The sequence below is a fragment of the Parambassis ranga genome, chromosome 13 (assembly GCF_900634625.1).
Source record: "Parambassis ranga chromosome 13, fParRan2.1, whole genome shotgun sequence".
Taxonomy (NCBI): domain Eukaryota; kingdom Metazoa; phylum Chordata; class Actinopteri; family Ambassidae; genus Parambassis; species Parambassis ranga.
Window position 1 is genome coordinate 4,422,876 of NC_041033.1, and position 22,212 is coordinate 4,445,087.

Below are 22,212 nucleotides of genomic sequence, written 5' to 3' on the forward strand. Positions count from 1 at the left end.
GGCTTCCTCTCCCTCCTGTTCAAACAGAAAGTGCAGAGTAAAGTGCTGCTAGACTCAGTCTGAGCTGGGTGGATCTTCCTCTGTGTGTGTGTGTGTATTCCAACCATGTAGCCAGAGGTTACAGCGGGCTGATTTGCGTCATTGTCCTTTTGGTTGACATTAAAAGCTGGGCGATGCTGGCGCGGTGAGGTTGTGCTTTTGTCCGGGCGCAGTGACGCGAGTGCGCCATTGTTCACTGACCCACCCCACTTCCTCTTTTTTTACTCTATTTATCAGCTTATTTTGTCCGCCACTGTGCATGCATTTGCTCAGTTTGTCTATCTGAGTGCCCCCATCCTCTCCCCTGGCAATGTGTGTGTCTGTGTGTGTGAGAGACAGAGAGAGGAGGCGGGCACCTTGGTGTGATGTGTTTTTCTTTCACCCAGCTGTCTTGTTCCCTCTCACATACACATTAAGTGTGCTTGTATTACTATACTTATGAGGACAATGACTTCATTCATTCATGCAGTAACCTCTTCCTAAACATTTGTAGAAGTGACACTGCTGTGATTTCCTTCATCTTTCTATTCTAATGAGAACATTTTGTCCTCATAAGAATAGAAACAGAAGTATCCCCAGTGACACACACACAGACAGCCTGATGAATGTGTCCCCTCTTCATCCTTCTGTCACCATCCTGTCATTTCCTCTGCCTCCTCCTCCTCCCACCCCTTTCTGTCTCTGTCCTTTTCCCTCCCTCTACCTCCCCTGCCCCCCCCCCCCCCTCCATTTATCCCCACAGGGGGCTCATTACGTAACTAAGAGGACATCTGAGTGCTACCTTTGCCGAGAGGCAATTAGCCTGTGATTATAAAGCCGCCTGATGATCAGGAGATATGTATCTCTCTCCTGTGTCTGTTTTCTGTCACCCTTTTCCCCTTCATTCCATCTCTACCCCCCCACACAACCCCCTCGCTCACTGCCACAAGTGACATCTTTTGAGGGTAGCTGTCTCAGAAAACTTCTTGCAGTTGTTTTGCTCGCCTCTCTGCCGGGAAGTGATTAATATTTTGTATCCCAATAACAAAAGAACAGCACGCTGTCCTTGGGTCAGACAGATGTCTTCAGAGTGGAACATGCTCCTTTTTGTGTGTCTCTGTGCGCTGTGTTTTAGTCAAGCACCGACACCAAATACTTATCAGAGAGAAGTGATCCAGATTCTCTGTGTGTGTGTGTGAGAGAGAGAGAGAGACAGTGGCGGGAGATCCCAGTGCTATAAAAAGACATCAAAACATCTGTTGGACAGTGTCAAGGCAGGAGGGCTTATGAATATTCAGTTGGCGGTGGCAGTGCTGTCACCCTATAACCTACTTACCATTTTAGAACAAAGCTCAAGGCTCTGCTCTCCCTACATCACGGAGCCCCCAGCTGTAAACATTACGACAAAAACCTGCAAACACCACAGACACTGAGGGTGTGAAAACTCCTGCAGGAGCCAAAAATGGAGAGTGTAATCTTTTTTACAAGACAGAGATGGTCTGTGTTTAACCCACATTAGCCTCCGCTGTCTTAATTAAAAGATCCCACAATTCTCTGGGGCTTTTGGGTGCACATGGTGACACACAAATACACACAGAGTTAAAAAAGAGACTGCAGATGGCCTGTGAGAGTTCAGAGAGCAAAGCCATACAACTCAACTAACGGAGACAGTCACACTATGAACTAACAGGGTAGGAGGATACAGATGACCTGAAATGAATGTACTGTCCCATCCACATCACCATCAGCATCAGTCAAACACTCACACGTCCCTCCCTCTGAATCTCAATCCTCTATCTCTTTTCCTCTTTTTTTCTGATTAATACTTTTCTTCCTCTTTTGGCTGAATGTAATTATTTGAATATTGCCACCTCTGATTGAAAAAACTCTTTGTTTGCTGCATCAAATTTTCTTTGGAGTTAATAAAATATTGTTATTGTTCTTTGCAAAAAAAAAATCATCAGGTGTGACGTGTTTTTCTTTTTATAGTGTAGAGTACAGTAAGTGTCTCCATTAATCTCACAGAGTCCACACAGTGTTTTATGGTTAGATAATGAACTATTATTCACCTCTTCCAACACCCTCACACTGTGGACACACACCATAAACCCTACTGCAATTAGTTCCCTGACACGTCGACATCATCATTATTAAGTTATTAACAGGGCAAAGGACAGTTGTCATAGAGAAACCTCAGTAAATGGAGCTGCTGCGCCTGCAGCAGTAAGTGTTTCATTTTTCCGTGACATCATGGGCCCCTAAGGAGTGCACTAATCCACTCGGTGGACAGAGAGAGAAAGAGAGCAGAGCACGATGGAGGTCAAGCTGAAACCGGCCTGTATCAGCACCAGGGTTTGGGTCGTCACAGGCCACAGTCAAAAGGGTCTTTTAGAGTGCAACCTTCTTAATGAGGTTTGTGAAGATGTGAAAATGAGAGAAACTATGCTCAATACTATGTGAGGAATGCACTGGGATTAGGTGAAATATTTACACCTGTACATTCAGTCAAAACACAACAAAACAGGTCGAGACACACTACACGACTTTCTCAGTCTCAACAGACTGGCTTCAGCAGATTTTGGTATGATGAGGGGGGCCACATAACTGCTCCTGATGAGGGATCACAGACTACATGATTTGTTTGTTTCTTTTTTTTGTTTTTGTTGTGTCCTTTTTTGACATTTATTTGGACATATAAGATTTAACATATACATTTTTCATACTGTTATGTCTGAATGGGAAAAATGCAAGAAGTCCAAATTAAGTATGACTCAAAAACTATACCCTTATGTTTTTGTTTTTTTGGACCAGAATATGGTCTTTTTCATTTTTTTTGGAATAAATGTAATCATTTGATGTTTTTTCATACTATGCAGACATGTTTCTGAAATTGAAAAAAAAACATTTATTCATTTTGACATAAATGATCTTTTTGTATCTGTTTGGGTACCGGTAACCTGAACCATATAATGTGTTGTTAGATGTTGTGCCGAGATATTTATATATAAATTCTTTAAAAAAAGCCATATTGGCACATGACCCCGAGACCAAAAAAGCACATAAGGATAGACCATAATATGGCCATTTTTATCTTGTTGGATATGGATATGAACCATACAATGCATGTTTACAGGACATATAAGTATTTATATAACATGTATAAAATGGTTATAGAGTTGCTTTGCAACATATGTTGGCAAAAGGTTCTGTCCTATCATTGTGGACTGCTGTCTTCTGCGGTGGAAAGAACGCCTAGTATTTCCATCTTAGCTACATCCCTCAGCAACAACACTTACAGCTCCTTTTTTTTAATTGGACATCTTTGCCTCAGGGTGAACTAACAGCAAACTAATAATCTGGCCTCCAACCTGTGGCTCTAACCAATCAGCTGCCAGGAAGAGGCAGGAAATCAAAAATCAGCATCGACCTGTTAAACATTTGTTTAGATATTAGTCCAGAGTTTTCTCATTTAGAAGATCAAATCAAATGAATATTAAAAGGTGTTAAAAATCTGACTCAGACATAGCAGCACAGGGATCTTTATCTCTGTCCCTCACATTTTAAGTCTTTCTTGAGATGATTTGCTCTTCACCTTGCAGGAGTCTTTTCCTCTTATCATCTTTTGTTGTCTAGGTTACAGGCAGAGGTCCTCTAAGAAGAAAGAAAAGCACAGGCGGCTGAGTCAGACACTTCATTTGTCAGACAGAGATGTAATGCATTCCTGTAAACAGCCTGAGAATGTCTGCTTCATAAACCAGGAAAACAGCCCTCAGCCTCAGAATTCCTGTTAATGATGCGAACAATTCAAAAAATGTAGCAAAGCTGACCTCTCATGTTCACATTACATCAGGTGAGCCAGATCAGATCGTCTCATCCTTGTACTGTAGGCTAGTGGACTATCATATCTGTTCATATTACATAAAATACAGTTGATGCCAGCAAAGAGAAAAACATGACACACTGTAAACAGACTTCTTTGGGGTACAAATCTCATCTTGTCAGGGCTGTGAAACAGGCTGGAACCACATCTGATCTCCCCAGTTCAGGCAGCCATGAAAAGATCAGATCTCTGCCACTGACTGATAAAAATCTGATTTTGAGGCTCGGGCATGAGTGGATGCCACTCAGGCTGTGAACTGAACATATCCAGCGTGATCCGGGTCGAGACTTAAATAAATCCTAATGTCTAAAGTTTTATTTCTGAGATTTAAACAAGTCTGTGTGTGTCTGATTTCAAAATATCAATGCAGGACATAGAGCAGGTCTTTACATGTTAGCAGTTTAAGAAGAAATGAATTGATTAATTAATAAGCACATACCGTCAATTGATATGGATGTATGCATAATGGATAATGGATGATTGTAAAATGGATATAAAAATGTAGGCAGTTAAAACACACTGAGTATGACTTGAGACATACTTTTTGCACATTTCCCAGTTTAAAGAATTGTGTTTGTTTAAAAGTGTATTGTGATGACATGAATTTGAGAATGTCATATTAAATTAGCAGGTCACGTTATTGTTGTCATGCACATTTGAATGTGTCTTTGGTGAGTTGACTGTTTTTGTGTCTCGTGGTGGTGGCTAACCTGTGCCTAACGAGGACATATCAACAAACACAGAAGTCATGTGACCATGATTTTGTTCATCATAGAGTAGCATTTAGCTGAATGCAGGCTTCAAATATCCTAAAGTGAACTTTAAAGTGAAGATGATCTGCTGGACCTTTGTTGTTGTTGTTTGATTTAAGAGCCCTGTGCTGTGTGACCTGTAGGTGAGCATTTTATAATTAAGAATTAAGGAGTTTATGTTAAAACTGCAGCTACATGTTGAGAATTTGAACTTACCTTTAATAACAATAATTGTTTTAACCTGTTGTTGTGTCTGATCTTACTTGCTGGAGATCATTAAATTTGAAGGAATTTGCATTTATGAATAAAAAGCTTTCCAATTTTAAGGACTACATTTCCATAATTTCTGCCAGTTGCAACACTCCGACAGCATTAAAGATTCATTGATGTAAGACAGTTGCTTGTCTTAATCATGGTGGTGATGCTGAGCAAAGGGAGCAAACCACCCCCCTCCCATCATTAATTTAAGGATGAACAAAGTTCTTGTCAGGATGTCCGTCCACACAATTTAGGCAGCATGTATATTCAGAGTCACACAGTGAGGATGCTCCAGCTGTCAGAGGTCAGGAAAGATGCTGCATTCAGGTCACCTGAGACCGTAATGTGCCACGAGAGACTACAAGTATTCCTGGAGGACATCATGGGCCGAATAAGTGACTTCTGACTACTTTTCCTGCTGACCGTGAGAAGCTGAGGGAGACAGCTGAGTCTCTACATTCTTTTTCTTCTTACTTCGTGCTTCAGTGTTATAGTGATAGTGTGAAAAATGGGGTTTATTAATGCACAATATTTTACACAAGGACACCAGAGAGCACAAATTGGGACCGTCATGTTGATGTATGCTGCTCGTATTAACTGGATTGTTTCGGGTTTATGGCTCCCACATGAAGCGTCCCTGCTCTGACTGAAGGACAAAATGACGTTCTGCTGAATGTCATTTTAGTCACATCCTTCAATGAGAAACGCACGCCATGAAAGTATTATTATGAGAGTTTTTGAATGTCAGCGTTGATGTGCGGCAGTGTTTGGAGGACAACTGTGCCGTCTGTGGGCAAATGTCACAACAATTAAAGCTTTTAAAGAGGGAATATAAAGGTTAACCATGGCTGCATTTACATTTTTTGTCACAGTTAAAAGAAAGAAAGAACAAAAAAAAGCACATTTTGTGATTCTGACCTGGATCCTTCCTCTCAGGAAGCACTTTGTTTCAGAGCGTTTCTGTTATTTAATTAGCAGGATAAAAGAATTTAAACAAACCACTCTGCCCTCGTTGACAGTGTTCACATTGCGTGTGTGCCGGGTCAGTCTAAACGGACAAATTGACTTTGCTATTTGTGACTACATGCCAGAAGCATCTCTTAGAGCCCCTTCAGCCTTATCTCTGCAGTGTGTGAGTCAAAGGGGTCTTCAGTCCTTATCAGTTTGTCCGTTACATTCTTGGCCCCAGTAACAAATTGCCATTTATGGCTAAAGGAAGAATGCAATACAGTATAGCCCACACTGTGCTCCACTGACCCACAATGCACCAGGGTTTTATAAAAAGCCGCAGCAAAGGCCCCCTGCATCGTGAGCGAGAGGTTAATAGCTTGTGGTAACCCACTTCTTCAGCTGTGTTTTCTCTTATTTTAGGAAAGGTCTTGCTTTCTGAGGGTCTGTTGCTTTGTGAGCAGGAGTGTGTTTTTCACACTGTGTGTTAAAACCTTCACCATGGCATCGCTGACATCCTCCAGCCGCAGGTCCTCTTCATCTTACTGCTTGTCTTCACGTTACAGCACGTCCAGCTCCTATAGATCAGAGGGATCACTGGAAGGATCATCAGATTCTCTGGAGGCTCTTTTTGAGCCTTTTCTGGACTCCACTGATCATTCCAGTCTGTTTGGAGATGAGGGCCCCCAGGGAGCCAAATGTTTGGCCCCATTCAGCAGGCACAGAAGATCTTCATATGGACATGCTGGTGAGAGAAACATTTTGATATGTTGCTGGCAGATTTAATCAAATCTCTCGGTCTGTAGCTAACTTATACTAACATAATGTGAGAATATGTGCACTAGATGGCTTAGTGATCCTGTGCTAACACACTATGGCTAAAACTAAAGCTACACAGATCATAGTACTACTAAAAAATACTCAGCAGGTGTTTGGATGAACCATTGATCAGTGGCTCAGACAGGTGAGATCGTTTGAGTTCTACCCTGAATTACACATTATGTTTCTTAGTTGAAACTAAATTGTAGAAATGAACGGAGCAGCTCATAACAATGGGTAGAACTGGACAGTCAATGTTCAGAGAAGTGTCTTTGCAAAGGTCAGTAACTGATGACAAATCAGCAGATCAAAGGGTCAGAGGGGTTATGGATAAACTAGACTGATTTATTTTCTGAAAGGTCAGCAGAGCTTTATCATTCCTCACATGCTCTAAAGTAGCTGCTTGGTACCTTGGTCGTATTTTTTCTAGTCTTTCAATCATTTCATCCACCAGCGGGACAGAGGCATAATAAACGACCTGTGGCTGAGAGAGTAATGAGCCGGAGCCAGGAGAGAAACACACACAGATCCTGCATGGCTCCAGACCAGACACAGTCCCAGTCTGCTGGGACACATAAAGTAATGACTGCACGGGTGGAGTGCCGATATAAAACACTGACTTAATATGAAGTGTTAAAATAGTTACGTTGCTGCCTGCAGAGCAGAATAATAATAAAAAAAGGTTTATGATGCAAGCAGATTAAAACATAATCAATACTCAGGCATAAAATCTGATTTCATGATGTGGAATATCCTCATACTTTTATGGGCAACCTGAGAGCTGTCCCCAAAGATTTATAGGATATCAAACATCATAAAAAAAGAAGAGCTAAAAGTGTTTAATGCTCCAGTTGAGTCTTTTTTTTCTTTTTTTTTTTTAAATCAAAAAATTGTTTCTTTTCAGCTTGGCAGTAAAACACATTAATGACCCAAACAGTAGCTCTGGTCCCTGTGGCTGTTAACAGTCTTTGTGTACAGCAATGATCTGAAATCTTAAAACACCCCAAACAACTGAGCAATTAGCAACTAACAATAACTGAGGTGAAAGAAAGCAACTGTATGTTATCAGTAGAACCCCAAGAAGTTTTGGGCCATTTTTACACCAGTAGAGTGTGCAGGTCTGCCAAATGCTCACTGAATGTCATAACTTCCCAGTTGTGCTGATGTTATTTCCTTTATCTTTCTTTGTTTTTACAGATTTCTGAATGTGTGTAATGTACTGAGTGGTTATATTAACATTTCAACTCAGACTTACTGTATCTTCCACACATGCTGCATTCAAGGACGTTAAAATTCAGTCCAACAGTTCTCCTTTTTCTTTTTCTTTTTTCAATTTCGACTTAAGTATGCATTTTAAACCTAGCTAACAAGTTTTTATTTTTTATATGATTACTAAATCATCTAAATGAAAACAACTAGAATTTACCACCATGTCATCATTTCTCAGTGGTCAACATCTTTTTTCTTCTTCTCTTTACTGGCTCCCAGTGGACTCAAGAATACACTTCAAGATCCTTCTTCTAACCTACAAGGCTCTTCATGGACTAGCTCCATTGTATCTGCAGGACGTGATTGTACCATATGTTCCTAACAGAACACTCAGATCTCAGAGTGTAGGTTTACTTGTAGTTCCTAGGATTCATAAAAGTAGAATGGGAAGACGAGCTTTTAGCTATCAAGCACCGCTACTATGGAACCAGTTTCCAATCTGGGTCCACCTTTAAGACCAGACTTTAAACTTTTCTGTTTAGTAAAGCGTATAGTTAGCCTTAAATATAGTGTGTAGAGCTGACAGGTATATACAGGCACTTGTTGATATGGCCCCAGCCACAGGTATAACAGGAGTCATAGGGCCAATAAATACCTAACTTTTAGCACAGCTATGTTGCTATAGGCCTGCGCTGTCGGGGGCACAAACATGATCCACTGAGCAGTTACCTGTCCCCTCAAATCCCCCTCTCACCCTCTGACCCCTCCTCTATTCTCATTACTCTGGTTCATACTAGTGACTCATGTCATAATCTGTTTGTCTGTCTAATTCTAATTGTAGAATGCGCTATATAAATAATTTTGTTTTCTGTCTGCAGCTCCTGTAGGGGGCGCTGTGACAGCCCGACAGTCCAGCTCAGGTGGAGGGGTGCGGTGCCTGGGAGACAGCTACTTCATGTCGGCTGACGTCAGCCAGTTTGAGCCGCACGACGTTGTGGTGATGGCTTACAACCACCACGTCGTTATTCACGCCCAGAAGGTGTGTGTGTGTTTCTGCATGCAAATGTTTAGAGGTGTGTTTCTGTGTTTCTGAGGGTGTGAGTGGGAACTAGCAACATATGTGTGGGTGTTCTCAGACACACAGTCACTTTCATGTCTGACTGTGAGGATAAATTAGAGGTTAGAATAAAGATCATGGCTGCTGCATGTTATCATCATTATGCAGTTCTATACAGACCGCTGCAGACAATATTAGTGTCTGCTCATAAAGCTGAGCTGCAGCTTGCTGCCTGTCTGGCTGTCTTGCTCTCTGTTTTCGCCTGAAGTTTGATGTTAATCATGTTTAAAAGGTGTGAGAGGATAAGAAGGAATGCGAGGAGTCTCTGCTGCCGTGTAGGGAGATCATTTTAACAGAGGTCAGCAGACAAATTGGCAAAAATCCACACCCGTTCACTCGCCTTAAAGGCCTGTAACCGCTACAAAAGTGTCTTCAGAGACAGCTAGTCAGGGCTCATTTCCTTCTTCCTTTCCAGTTTCCTTTTTTCTTCCCTTTCTTTCTGTCCACCGGCTGAGCAGCGCTGACCTCTCTGCTTCTCTCTCTTTCACTGGTTCTCACCCTCTTTTCTCGCCCTCGCACCTTCTCCTGGCCCTGTTGCTCTTCTCACTCTCTTTCCGTCCATCCTCCAGTGCTCGGTGACCTTTCCGTTCACCATCTTGATTCTGTGTGCTGCTTTCGAATCCCGCTTTTCCTCCCCTCTCTCTTCGTCCTTCAGGTTATGGATGACGGAAGTGTCAGTGACACATTCACCCATAAGTCCCTGTTTCCAGAAGATATGGACCCCCTGTCGGTCAGCGGGACCCTGAACCCTGATGGAACCCTGGTGGTGAGCGTTCGGCGGACCACGATGGTTGGTGGGCCAGAGCCTCTGAGTGCCTCCTCCTACTGCAGTGAGGCTCACCTTTGACCCCTGATGTTTCTCATGGGATCTCAGTTACCTCTGTTTTAAGGAATGAACACCTATCAAGCCAAACATAACATTAGGAGAGATTTGTTACTTTTTGATTTGATTTTAATAGTAGAAAAATGACTGACAGTAAACTGGCACCTGACCTTTGGAAAAAAAAACCTTGTAAAAAATGTGAAAGATTTTGTTTTTGTATTGCATTTGTTATTTCGTGGTGTTTGTAAAAAGAAGTTGCATTGTAAGTTGAACAATCAGTTAACAAGGACAATGAATTTGTGTTTATTAAAAGTGTATGAAATGCTTCTATAAATGTTTCTCACTGTGTGTGCACGTTAAGTGTTTGGTTCTGTACTTTGTTCTCCAGTTAGTTGCAAACAAACAATGAGCTAAAAGAGGTTAAACGACGAGATTGAACTCAAGCTGCAGAAGCAGCAACGACGCCTCGACAGTGTTACAGATGATGTTTCTGATAGTTACACACACAGAGAACAGAGTGCAGTTGTCTCAGAAGGCCTTCCTGCACCTCTTACCAGTAATTACATCAATCAGTCTTGGAGTGTGACAACTACTTCCTACACTGTAGCGGTTAGTGGGAGCAGCAGGAAGACTTCTCCGAGTGACACCTTTGTTTAATATTCATCAGTACCAGAGCTGCGTCAGCACGGACAGATGGCGCAGCGCTCGAGTGCTGCTAACCTCATTCATCACAGAATACAGACAAATGGTGTTTAATGAGAGGAGATGCTGCACAATTTTCTAGTTGTTCCAACTCATTCTTAACCTTTCTGTCTCACTCACAGATACAAGGTGTCACTGTCACACGGCTGCTGTGAGAATAAAGTGGATTACAGATGATGTGGTGGACACGTGCTGAAGCTTCAGTGCACACATGCAGGCTCAGCTCTCTCTAGAGAAGGTGTGGAGCTCACCGAGGGACGGAGCTGCAGCCGATGTAACGAATGAACCCGTTTAGCTCATTAAGCTTTTACCACTGCACTCTACACCCATCACAGTCCAGATGCTCTCCTCTCAGTCACAAACAGCAAAACAACAGAATGAAGAAACTGTGTGTGTGTGTGTGTCCTTACTGGGAAAGTAGAAGCAGCAGAAGGATAGAGTACATAAACACACACACGGGTGCTGTTTATCACTGAGCCAGCTGTTGCATTAACTTTCCCGATGGAAAAGTCAAACTAGAAGAGCTGCACTTCATTTGGAAACTCTACAGCAGCTGTAATGAACATGAAGATTTGATGCTATAGGTCATAACACATGCACACGTGTGTACGACTGTTGTGTAAAAGAGTGCCATCAGGTGCAGAGTTTGTGATCTCAGCGGTCACCCATCTGTGTTGCAGTTATGGGCTGGTGGTGGTGAGTTAAAGACAGACTGTCAATATGCTGCAGTCATGGCTGTCCATTGGTTAGCTGCAACACTTTACTGTATCACAATGCTGGGTCTTCAAGAGCTTCTTGAAGACAGACATCTGGCTTTGGGAGAACTTTGGGAGAGGTCATTACACCATCGGAGAACTACAGATGAAAACAATCAGGTTTGCCGAGACGCACACAGCAGTCAGGGGAAAACATGAGTCTTTATGACAGTAATACATGGGTTTTTTAATCTGCTGTGGCATTGGCTAGAAAGGGCGACATGGAGGGTGCACCTGGGCTCACCACCCCAAAGGTTAAGGAGTAAGGTACAAAGTTTTAAGGACAATCACTGATTGAAGGAAACAAATAGGAGTGTTTGAGAAGAACATGATGACACTGTGAAGATGGCCTTTGGGATATAAATGTTAAAACATTGACTGGATCCTATTAAAGATTTGTGTGAAATTTTGGTCAAATTAGTGTGATTTCTTGATTTGATAATCACCTAAATTATTTTTCTACAACATCTACATGTTTCCTGCTTTGCAGAAAAAGTGTTATGTGTAGATCAGTCTAAGATCAGTCTGAAGTTTATGTCACAGGCAGATCAGGACAGCTGGTTTCAGAGTCTAAATATGGACAGCTGTGAGTATGCAATAGAAATGCAGGGCGGGAACAAATACTGCAAGAATCGTTTCTTTCTGAGCTATATAAAGATTTAGGACAAAATGAACTGAAGAGAATGTGACCGTGTGTGCCTGCCCAATGGGAGTATCAGTGGAAGATAAAAACAACCCTCCAGGTGCTTTCCAGCTGTGGCTGAGGGGGGGCAGCTGCAAAATAACTGAAACCATGAGAGATGAAAGTTTGTTAAAATCTTTTTTTATTCATCACTAATATACAAAAACAAGGTTTCATTTATTTTTCTGTGAAAAATAGGTCTGGTTTTGTTCGGCTCTGTTTTGGCCCTCAGGGTCTTCCTCTAGTATGTACAATGCACAGACCCCAAGAGCCCTAAGGAGCAGATAAAAGATAACCCCCCCCAGCAGCTGATGAGGGGATCTGGTCTCATCAAAAGCCCCTCTGACTGAAGGAGAGGATAGAAGGGAGCATGATAAAACTGAAGGGGGGGGGCAGCTACAGTCCATGCAGCAGGATTCACCACAGAGCCTTTTAAGAACAGATAGACAAGATCTCTCAGAAGCCAAAAGGAGCTTTTTGAAAAAAAGCCCCACCTTTAAACCATCATTTCAACATCATCAGTTTCTATCACACAAGCTTCTGTGTGAGTGTTGGCCCCTTCACGTATACATACATCTTTTTACACTTTTCAGGTTTCTTTACAAAAATAAGGTTATCTTGCATTCATGTCATCAATTTAAACTGGGTTACAAAGTGAGATGAACGACTGTTATTGCACAAACTGATTAACCCACGAGTAGATCATCTGTAAAAACGAAAAACAAAGAAACATGTACAAACTCCACTGTGATTAATACGCACTAATAAATATGCATCTACCTGGGTCTGTTTTTGTCTGGCAGCAAATGAGATGAAACGCTGTGAAATGTCCACAGAGAGAGAGAGAGAGAGAGAAAGAGAGAGAGAGAGAGAGAGAGAGAGACTGCAGAATGTGGAATAATGAAAATCGATGAAACACACAAACACAACCAAATCAGTTGATCTCAGTCAGTCCCCCGGGGCGAGCAGATATTGGTGGGGGTGGGAAGTTGGTGGTTTGGTTGACGATGACAGTTGCTATGGTGATAATAACACACAGCGCTAAAACATCAACCACCCAACTTACATTTCTGTATGTGTGTTTGTGAAAAGTGCCTCATCTACATGACTTGGGTGTGGATTGCTTATTCCGGCTGATAAAGAAGAGGCACTTGTGGAATGAACAAGTCAACAACAGACCACACGCTGGTCCCTCCGACATTAACTCCCCCTGGTTTCACGATTACATTCTGTTTTCCCATCAGGCAGCCACAGCGAGCCTTCACTCAGTTAGTGTTATTTGCACTTTATAAAGCAATGTTTCAGACCGCGTGTTAAAAAAAAAACATAAAGGACAGCATGGATCAACTTTAAAATCAGCAAAAATGACATATCATCACAGAAATCTCTTTCAAAAAGAGAACCGTCAACACTTAAGAATAGATTAAGACATTAAATTATGATTTATATTACAGGAATGATATTAAATATATTAATCTGTAAGTAGAAATTGGCTAACCAAAGACCCCGTCCCCAATTTAAAATCAGGCAATGAATAAAGCTCGGTGGATGAATGGAGGATGCCCATGAACACACAGGCACATGATGGCAAACGACATCATTCACTCGTTCCATATTCATTTCTGTCATGTTTTCCTTTTGGTACATTTTTATCATATAATACAAATCCCACATGCACTCTCTCATGCGAAGCCATGCTGTTTCACTGAGAGCATTTTGCGAGCAGCTAAATAAAACCCATGCAACACATAGCACGACAGTGTGGTGAGTTAAGGCATCCAACCTGCACCCGAAATACCTGGCAGAGTATAGGAGTGTGTCTTAAAGAACAAACAAAAAATATTGTGAAGGCAGGGTGTGCTTGGTCATGTTCATTTCTGAGATGCAAATTCACAAGAAAAAAGCTCTAAGATAATTTTTTTAGATTATTGATTGATAACAAGGAGGTGCAGGTGAGTCTAAATGCTAAATCTGGATTAAAATCAGTATTTATTGCCTAATAAATACTTTTATTGCTTAATCCAAAGTACTGTACCATTTGAAGAAGAAAAGAGAAAACTTGTTTCTTGTAAATTTGTGATCTCAGAGAATATTTAACTTTTTAACTAAAAATTTTTTATTATTATTATTATCCACTCTTTCCCCACTCTAGCTTGTATTTTGTTTTTCAATATGGCCCTTACATGCCACCGTATAAGAAGGAAAGAAGGTTTGACAAAAACAAATCAGTGTTTTTCTGTTGATGATCGGCTGAGCCTGAAGCAGTATGGCAGACATGAATTATTAAGGACAAAGTTTACATTACATTAGCTGTCATGTCAGAAATCAGAAACCATACTGCTGTTGAAACATTAATGAGTCAGGCTAACTCTGTCAGTATCTGCCATGACTTACCTAAAAAATGTGATCTTTAGCGCACTAGCTGGACTCTGAATGGTTAATGTTTAGTGGTTTTTACACTGTGTGGATGGCTCCTGCTTTGTCGCTGGCTGCTGCATACGTTGAGAACAGAGTGTGCCTCACAACCATCAGACCATTACATCATATAGCTGTTGGGGTTGTGCGTCTGATAAAAAGTAATGGAGGTTAGCTAACACGGCGATCAAAGGCAGATTGATGAGAGGGCCCAGAGCAGCTGGTTAGGTAATGATGTCTTCATTCTTTCAGCCATCCATTTGCTCCCTGCTCTTCCTCTCTCTCCCTCACTCGCTCGCTCGCTCACTTCCTGCCCTCTCCATCCGCCCCAACCTTTTCTGGAACGCTTATTAAGAGCTATATTTAGATAAGCAGAAAAACCTCCACTCTGGGCTGCAGAATGTTTGTGTGTTTCTACGCATCTTTGTAAAGCAGGTCTGAAGCTACAGCATGAAAGGAGTTATGAAAAGGGGCTACAGGTGCCTCTGTCGCTGCCAACAGGCATGTCTGCTTGCATAGGCTGTACTCTCAAACCGGACCACTAAGACAAACACACAAAGAGATGATGGGAGACACAAAAAACTAAGGCCCCTCACGAGTCCAATGCTAACAAACTGTAGTGTGAATACGAATAAATGACATTAAAACCCAGACCACCTGATCAGGCAAAACAATTCAAGCAGGAAATCAAAGACTGAAATGTGTTAGAGGCATTAAAAATAAATCTCATAAGAATAGTCTTTTGCTACGTCCCTCTTCATGCACACACTTTTCTCATTCGTACACTCACACTTCCAGTACAAGCACACGTTACAGTATTCTTCCTTGATCACTGCTCAAGTGGAAGACTCATTCAAAAGATTGCAGGTCTGACTCTACAGATACTAAACAAAGGCTGCTAAAAAAACATCCCTTTTTTTTTAAATCTAAGTCCGGACCCCTGTTGGACGACACCAACATATGTCTCTTTACATTTTTCCTCGTAATCCACATTCACCATGCTGTGGGTTCTCAAGGATATATGAAGAGGAGGGCACAGTATGTGTGTGTGTGTGTGTGTTCCACTCCCTTCGTGGAGTGTCTGGCTGGGTCAGTGCAAGGCTCCTGGAGAAAGCACTGGGTTGTCCATGAAACAGAGGAGGAGGTGGAGGAGGATGAAGGTGAGGAGGAGGCTGGCGTATAGCAGTACAACTCTTCTCAGAATTAAATATTGATCCTAAGCCCTGAGGATTTTTGCATGTTTGTGACTTTGGGAGATTAAAGACCTCATCGCGACTCCTCCACCTCCTCCTCCCCGCTCCTCTTTCACCTCCGCGTCTTTCCCTCACTGAGATTTCTCGTCGGACTCAGACGGGGTGTGTTCGCGGGGAAGCGTCATGCTCTTGTGGCGGTCCCACAGCTTGTGGAGCTCGGTGGCCTCGTTCTCGCTGCTGCTGGTGCCGCTGTCCCGGAAGCTGGCTAGAGGTGGACGTACCTTCACACCTTTCACCGTCACCGAGCCCTCAATGGCTTTGCGAAGCTGGATGAAAAAAGAGAAGGCTGTCAGTAAAGACAGCACATGAGCCTAAATCTAGTATTTGATGTCAGTACAGCATCAATAATACAAGTGAAACACAAACCCAGCTGTACAGATAATCCTGTTAATAGACAGATTCTGGAGCTGTATGACATGAGTACAGAGAAGAATGGCTAAACCTCACACAGCATGGGTCTTACTCTGAAGTTCAAGACTATGTCAGTGGTTTACAATGTAATGCAAATGCACACAGGCTTTTTTCTATTTACAGCTGCAATGTTCATTTTAAATTACAATGAAGGATCCTGGTCTGATGGTTCAGGGCAGTGTGCATCACAAAGTGAGGTCAAAGTGACTCAGAGCAGAGTTTTGCTGCTGTTTGCTAAAACATTTGAGTAATGGCAGTACATTTATTAATCTGTGCAGCCCTCCGACACACAGCAGGAATGAAAAAATGTTCCACATACAGGTCAGACCTTCTACCGCCGCAGTACATACAGTGCTGCAGACGCTTTATTTCAGGAAATGAAATGACTGTCCAAGAACATTACTTTATGTATTGCCTTTGGGGTTGTGGTCTGGTCAAACTAAATGACTAGAAGTCTGACTTTCTGCTCGTAAGACAGGTGATGTCATAAATGTACATCACAGGAACATTTATGACATTAGTGATTTAACCTGTGATTTCATTGGCAGTGATCTCGGCACTCACTCTACTCAGCCAGCTCTAAAGGCAGCTTCTTCTTCAGCTTCACATTAACAACCAGAAAACATATAGCATAATAATGTTATATCTTTCTCTCTTCTGTAACAGTCCTGAAAAACAACTATGAGATTGTCATATCTCTGTGGTACAACTTGTAGTTGTTTTTAGACATCACTCACAAATTGGTTTCATGCTGTGTGTCCACAGTGTAGAGAGTGTTGTTCAATCTTCTGATGGCCATGCCAAGTTTGTCATTTGGCTGATAGAGTAAAGGGTTTGGGGGCTACAGATCCTAGGACAGCACTGAAAAGGAATACTGTCTGCATGCTGTCGGGTTGGAAACAATGCACACAAACATCCTTTCTCCTCCATAAGGACCAGAGAGGCTGTGATATAACAGTGTGTCTGTGTGACAGACAGGCGGAGAGGGAGAGGCTGGGCTTTATCTGGCTTGGCTGAGTTTATTTTTTTATTTTTTTTGTCTGCTTGTGGAACGCAGAACAAAAAAGCCTAAATGTCAGGGACAGGCAAGCAGGACTGCACTTAGCAACAATCCTCTCACCAATTCCTGGCCAATTCACAAAGAATGAGGGGTTTTCAGTTGTTTGTGAGGGATGAGAGATGGATCGAGAGGAAGGAGGGGAGAGAGAGACAACAGAGACAGCAACATTAAGCAGCTATTGTCTGTCACAATACATAACAGGCACAGGGAGGAGGAATCATTAATGAGGACTGAAATGTCCTTGTATGTGTGTGTGTGTGTGTGTGTGTGTCACAGTGACAGCAAGCCTGATGATATTGACAGTGATTTTACAGTTATGAAAGCAGTGAACATGCAGCCTGTGTAATAGTGGCAGTCACGACTTTTTCCAATGACATCTAATAAGGAGACAAAACACAACATGTACCATATGTAGGCTACATTAAAGAATTAGAGGAAATATAGGGCAAATGTGGTGTTGCCCCGAAAGGTGGCAGTAGTCTGGTTTTGTCATTACAACCCTTACCTCTTTGAGAGAAACCACCCCAATGAGGCGTCCAATGCTGGTAACATAGGCGTGGTCAAGCCCCAGCAGGGAGAAGATGGTGTGAGTCTGCAGGAGAACAACAAAGAAGGTTGGAAATACTCTGAGCTGTGTGGAAATGACACTTAAAATAGAACAGGAAGCTCAGTAAGGGAAATGCACCAATGACTTTAATTATCCAACACTAACAACTTCATTGACAATGGATTCATTCGTCTAGTCAAATGTTCTGCTAAATGTGATACAATCACTTTCTGAAATGTGGCTCAGGGACATGTAGAGAGTTCTGCATGCTTAGCTTAAAACAGAAAAAAACTAGCTGTGTGACATGTGCACTGTGCAGTTTTAGATGTGGGGGAAACAAGATCATTAATAGAACATTCTTTATTATCTTGTCTATATGACTCTAAAGGAACCATGTTTTCAGTGAAAGGTGTTACGACAGTAAAGGATCACACAAGAGCCACACACCAACAGCCAAAACAGACCGTTTGACCGTCTGATTAAAGGACACATTTATTTGGTCTACAGCTTGCACATAAGTAAGGTGAACTGTTATCAGAGAGAGACACTATGCAGAGATATAACCAATCAATGTGGTTACTCCATCCAGCTTCACAACTTTTGATGACCTACATCAGCTGCAATGTTGTTGCTGCTCGAATAATGTATATAGCTGTGAAATTTGAAGTTTGTATTATGTATGACTAATGTTTTATGCATTGTTTCTTGATTGCCACAGCCTTATCACATGACATAGCAGTTCCCCAAAGCAACTGGACAGCTGGGGGAAACAGAGCATTTACCACTTGAGCTGCTGCATACAGAGGCTTTGAGGTCATCTTCTCGCTTACAGACTTGGTTTATGTAAATATACTGTTTGGTTCAATCAGGGTGATGTTTCAGAAAATTGTAGGCATGTGCTTTCAGCCAAATGGCTTAAAAAAACACTTTTATTAGTAACATTAACTAGTAAATTAGATATGTTTGTGAGATAAATACAATAGAGCTAAAAGGAGGGTCAGGTCACACACATGACTTACACCTCACCTGTAATATTTAATAGTACAAATGTTATAGTTTGTTTGTTGCAACATTTCACTGACAGACTTATTGAAGCTTAATGAAGTGCCTAAACTGCATGTTGCTCGGTGTAGCACTCAAGTGTGTCGATCAGCAGACTGAAGTCTTTCTGTAGTCATGACACACAGGGACATGCACATTAACCCTAGACAGCTGTCCCACAAATGGGGTCAAATACAGGTTGAACATGTTAGACCACAGAGCCTCTGACAACAACAACAACAGCAATAACTACAGCCATCCTCACCATCCATGTAAAGGCCTGGGACGTTTCCTGTTTGCTTTTGAGCCATAATGTTAGTAAGGTTGTTTATATATGTTTTCTATGAACCTATTTTGTGCTATTTACTCTTTCTGCCCTATTAATACTGTATTTGCTCATGCATGGCCTCATTTTCCCCACAGAGATCATTAAAGTTTCATTTTATCTTATCTGCAGTGCTAGAGTTACAGTTGCATGCATCTAAAAGCAAACAGCACGAGAGGGTCGGAAACTTCAGTGCTGGTATTGAACAGGTTGCAGGACTGATGCCAACTCCAAGTTTTTTTTTGTTTTGTTCTAGACCCTTTAAGTGTTTAATGGGACTTACTCCTAAGCCAGAAAAGGCACTGGGGACATTTGAAATGGATCCCACTGTGCCAGGCAAATGGACGCTGTGCCAAGCAAAGATTGTTTTTAGGCCACGGCCAGCAGTAGTGTAATCTGTCATCCACAGGAGGATGTTGAAGCTTCTCCCTTAGGAAAGAGTCAGCTCACCTCCACTCAGCCCATTCACATCTATTTAAACTACTATTCACTGATTAAAGGTGCTGCAAATAGCATTTTACAATCAATTGATCAGCAGTATCGTAACTTGATCAGCTACAAAGTGTGACCTAACCTTTGTGCAAGTATGAAAGACATCATGGAAAATCTGGGCTGCCGAGCCGGGACAGCTGGTGCAGCCGCTTTCTGTAGCGCATAGATACTTACAAAGTATAAAGTAATTGAGTGACAGCAACAGTGTTTTGTTATTAACATTAACGTTACTGTTTAAAAACATATAATCAATGTTGAACACACTGTTTGTTATCCTCTGATGTCTTCATAGTTTAACCTCACATTTAATGATTGTTTGTAGCATCAATAAGAGGCAGTAGGAGAGCAACAAACCCAGTGCATTCTGGGTGTTGACGATGATTTCACTGATTTCAGTTTTTCACCATTTGCTCCATAGGCTATAATGATTTAATTCAATTGTTTTCAAGTTGTTACTATGTATATATTTTGTAAAAAGGGACCCAGCACTATAATTTTGTATTAGTGGCAGTTGACGTTTTCTCTTTATTGATGAAGTGTATGCTGCTTTGAGCCCGTTATCTTCTATTTCAAATGAACTGACAGTGACCCTGCTTCAAAAGCCCTGTCTGTGGACTGTTGGAACATATTCTCATGTAAATATCCCAAGAAACAGATCTGTTCATTACAAAAGGGCCTACAGACAAGCATACATCCTCAACAGCAGTAAACAGCCTGGGATAAATTTGAGCCAGAGAGAGAATAACTTCACATCCATATACACATACACACTCATGCCTGAACAGCAGCAGTGGCAGCGGGCGGTGTTTAATATGCTGAAGGAGATTGTGCGTGGTATTGGCTTTTGGCAGTGTGCAGTGGAGGGTGTGGAGCAGGATGGATTGGTGCAGGATCCCTCTCTTAAATGTTTAAACAGTATTCACACAGAGCCCAGAGGATGAGGGAGAGAGCGGAAGCCAGGGAGAGAGAGAGAGAGAGAGAGAGAAAGAGAGAGGGTAGCATTATGAATGGAGGACATTAGACGTTCCTACAGCCGCTGGCAAGCTACAGTTCATTTGTGTGTGGATGCTGGGCAGGAAAAGTGTGTGTCATTGAAATGTGTTTGTGTGGAGCTACACTTGGTTGTGTGTGAGAGACTGTGCTGAATAAAGGACCTTTTTCATGGTGTGTGACTAAGTCGCAGCAAGAAAACTAAATCAACACAAGTTTAGAAGAGTTCTCCTTTCTTTCCACTTTAACTTCCTCCTTCACTCAGTAGGGAAAAACCTTGACTTTAGAGCGAGTGTGTGTTTGTGTTCTAGAGGGCTACCTGTGTGCTCCTTCAGTGTCACAACACACCAGGAGCCACATGATGCTTGCCTTGTTTCTAAATAACATTAAGTCTAGAATAACACAATACTTGTTCAATAAAAAAAAAACTAAACAAACAAAACTTGTGTTTTAAGAGTTCCATCATAGCCACCCACATTTTCACCCACAGGACACTAGGACTGAGAGGCACATCAATAAGAAGCCAATAGATACTCGATATCGATCTCACATTTTCAGGAGAGGGCTCTCATTGGTTTGAGACACAAAGCCATGTATCATTGCAGGAGAGCGGTGTCCTATTTAAAAGGCTCTATTAAATGCAGTCAAGAAATGTTTCCTTCTCATTTTCCAAAGGTACAAATGGTGTTAGTTACTTCCCTGAACATTATTATCATTTAGAATATGTCAACCTGTAGTTACACATCTGTAAGAACTGAATGGAGTTCCACAAGGCTCCATTCTGGGGACATTTTTTATTACATGCAGGGCTATTTCTCCATAACAATAAAAACATAAAAATATATATTTACTAATTTATCATCCTATCCCAACATCAGTCAGTGTTATCTCTAAGCACTTTTGTAGTCTTTGAACTAAATTGTATTAGTCCCATATCTTTGGCTGCTCTGGTGCAAATGTAGTAGCAGGGATACACATTTGTGCTGCAGTATGAGGGACACATAGAGGTGAACAGCAACTGTATTTACAATCAGACCTTATGCAGTGATGTGCGCTCCACCAGCTGGAATGGGGCAGGGTCGATCTTGCAGTTGTTGAAGTTGACCTGCTCATCAAGCTGTTTCTCCTCCCACTCTGCAATCTGCAAATCAGACAGAGTTTGGGGAAATCGCTGAAGGACTGTCAACAAGAAGAAGAACTGCAGTGAAATTGTCTTTCTACGACTGAGCAGCCATCATATCCTGTGAGGTCCAACTTTAATCTTATACTATATAGAAACTAAAAAAGGGCATTTCCTGAAGAAAATGCAAGTTTGATTGCTGCAGCTGAAGCATTGCTTTGAACACATTGCTCTGAATTGCTGGAGAATCAGAGCAATTCAGAGCTGTGTATGCCTCTGTGTGTCAGCCTGTCACCATGGTAACAGCAGAGGAGACCTCAAGAACCACTCCAACTTTGAGAGCCTGGCGCGTGGAAACGATTAGGAATTAGAAAATTCTGAATACAAGTTTGATAGAGCAGCATCTAATGAGCGTTTTAAGACTAAAATGGATTGGCAGATGGCCCTCGTTGAAGGGCTCTCTCATAGACTCCCATGTTAAAAATGACACTGAAATTGCTTAATATTTGAAAAATTATAATTGTTTGAAAAAAAATTGAAATTGACCCGGAATGTCCTCTGTGAGATGAAAATTTTGATAGTTGAACGGCTGAAA

At 41.8% G+C, this 22,212-nt stretch overlaps 2 protein-coding genes across 3 annotated transcripts in view; one reads left to right on the plus strand and one right to left on the minus strand.

The window, feature by feature from the left end:
* The first annotated feature begins 6,357 nt into the window (after nt 1–6,357).
* hspb12 (heat shock protein, alpha-crystallin-related, b12) lies at nt 6,358–9,848 on the plus strand. The gene is made up of 3 exons (XM_028420559.1): nt 6,358–6,604; nt 8,772–8,923; nt 9,657–9,848. The coding sequence occupies exons 1-3, from the start codon at nt 6,358–6,360 to the stop codon at nt 9,846–9,848; spliced, it is 591 nt and encodes a 196-aa protein (XP_028276360.1).
* Nucleotides 9,849–12,088: 2,240 nt separating this feature from the next.
* Nucleotides 12,089–22,212, minus strand: part of LOC114444285 (chloride channel protein 2-like) — a 135,299-nt gene continuing 125,175 nt past the window's right edge. For both annotated transcript variants that reach the window (XM_028418719.1, XM_028418718.1), the window contains 3 exons: nt 21,534–21,638; nt 17,608–17,694; nt 12,089–15,897 (listed from right to left, as the gene is read on the minus strand). In XM_028418719.1, the coding sequence (XP_028274520.1) occupies nt 15,703–15,897; nt 17,608–17,694; nt 21,534–21,638 (387 nt within the window). In that variant the 3' untranslated portion in view covers nt 12,089–15,702. The remainder of the gene's footprint in view (nt 15,898–17,607; nt 17,695–21,533; nt 21,639–22,212) is intronic.

Bases quoted from the DNA above. Each gene is read 5' to 3' on its own strand.
- hspb12 (XM_028420559.1), top strand. From the start codon at position 6,358: ATGGCATCGCTGACATCCTCCAGCCGCAGGTCCTCTTCATCTTACTGC. The intron at 6,605-8,771 runs GTGAGAGAAACA...CAGCTCCTGTAG, and splicing joins ATCTTCATATGGACATGCTG to GGGGCGCTGTGACAGCCCGA. The intron at 8,924-9,656 runs GTGTGTGTGTGT...TTCGTCCTTCAG, and splicing joins TCGTTATTCACGCCCAGAAG to GTTATGGATGACGGAAGTGT.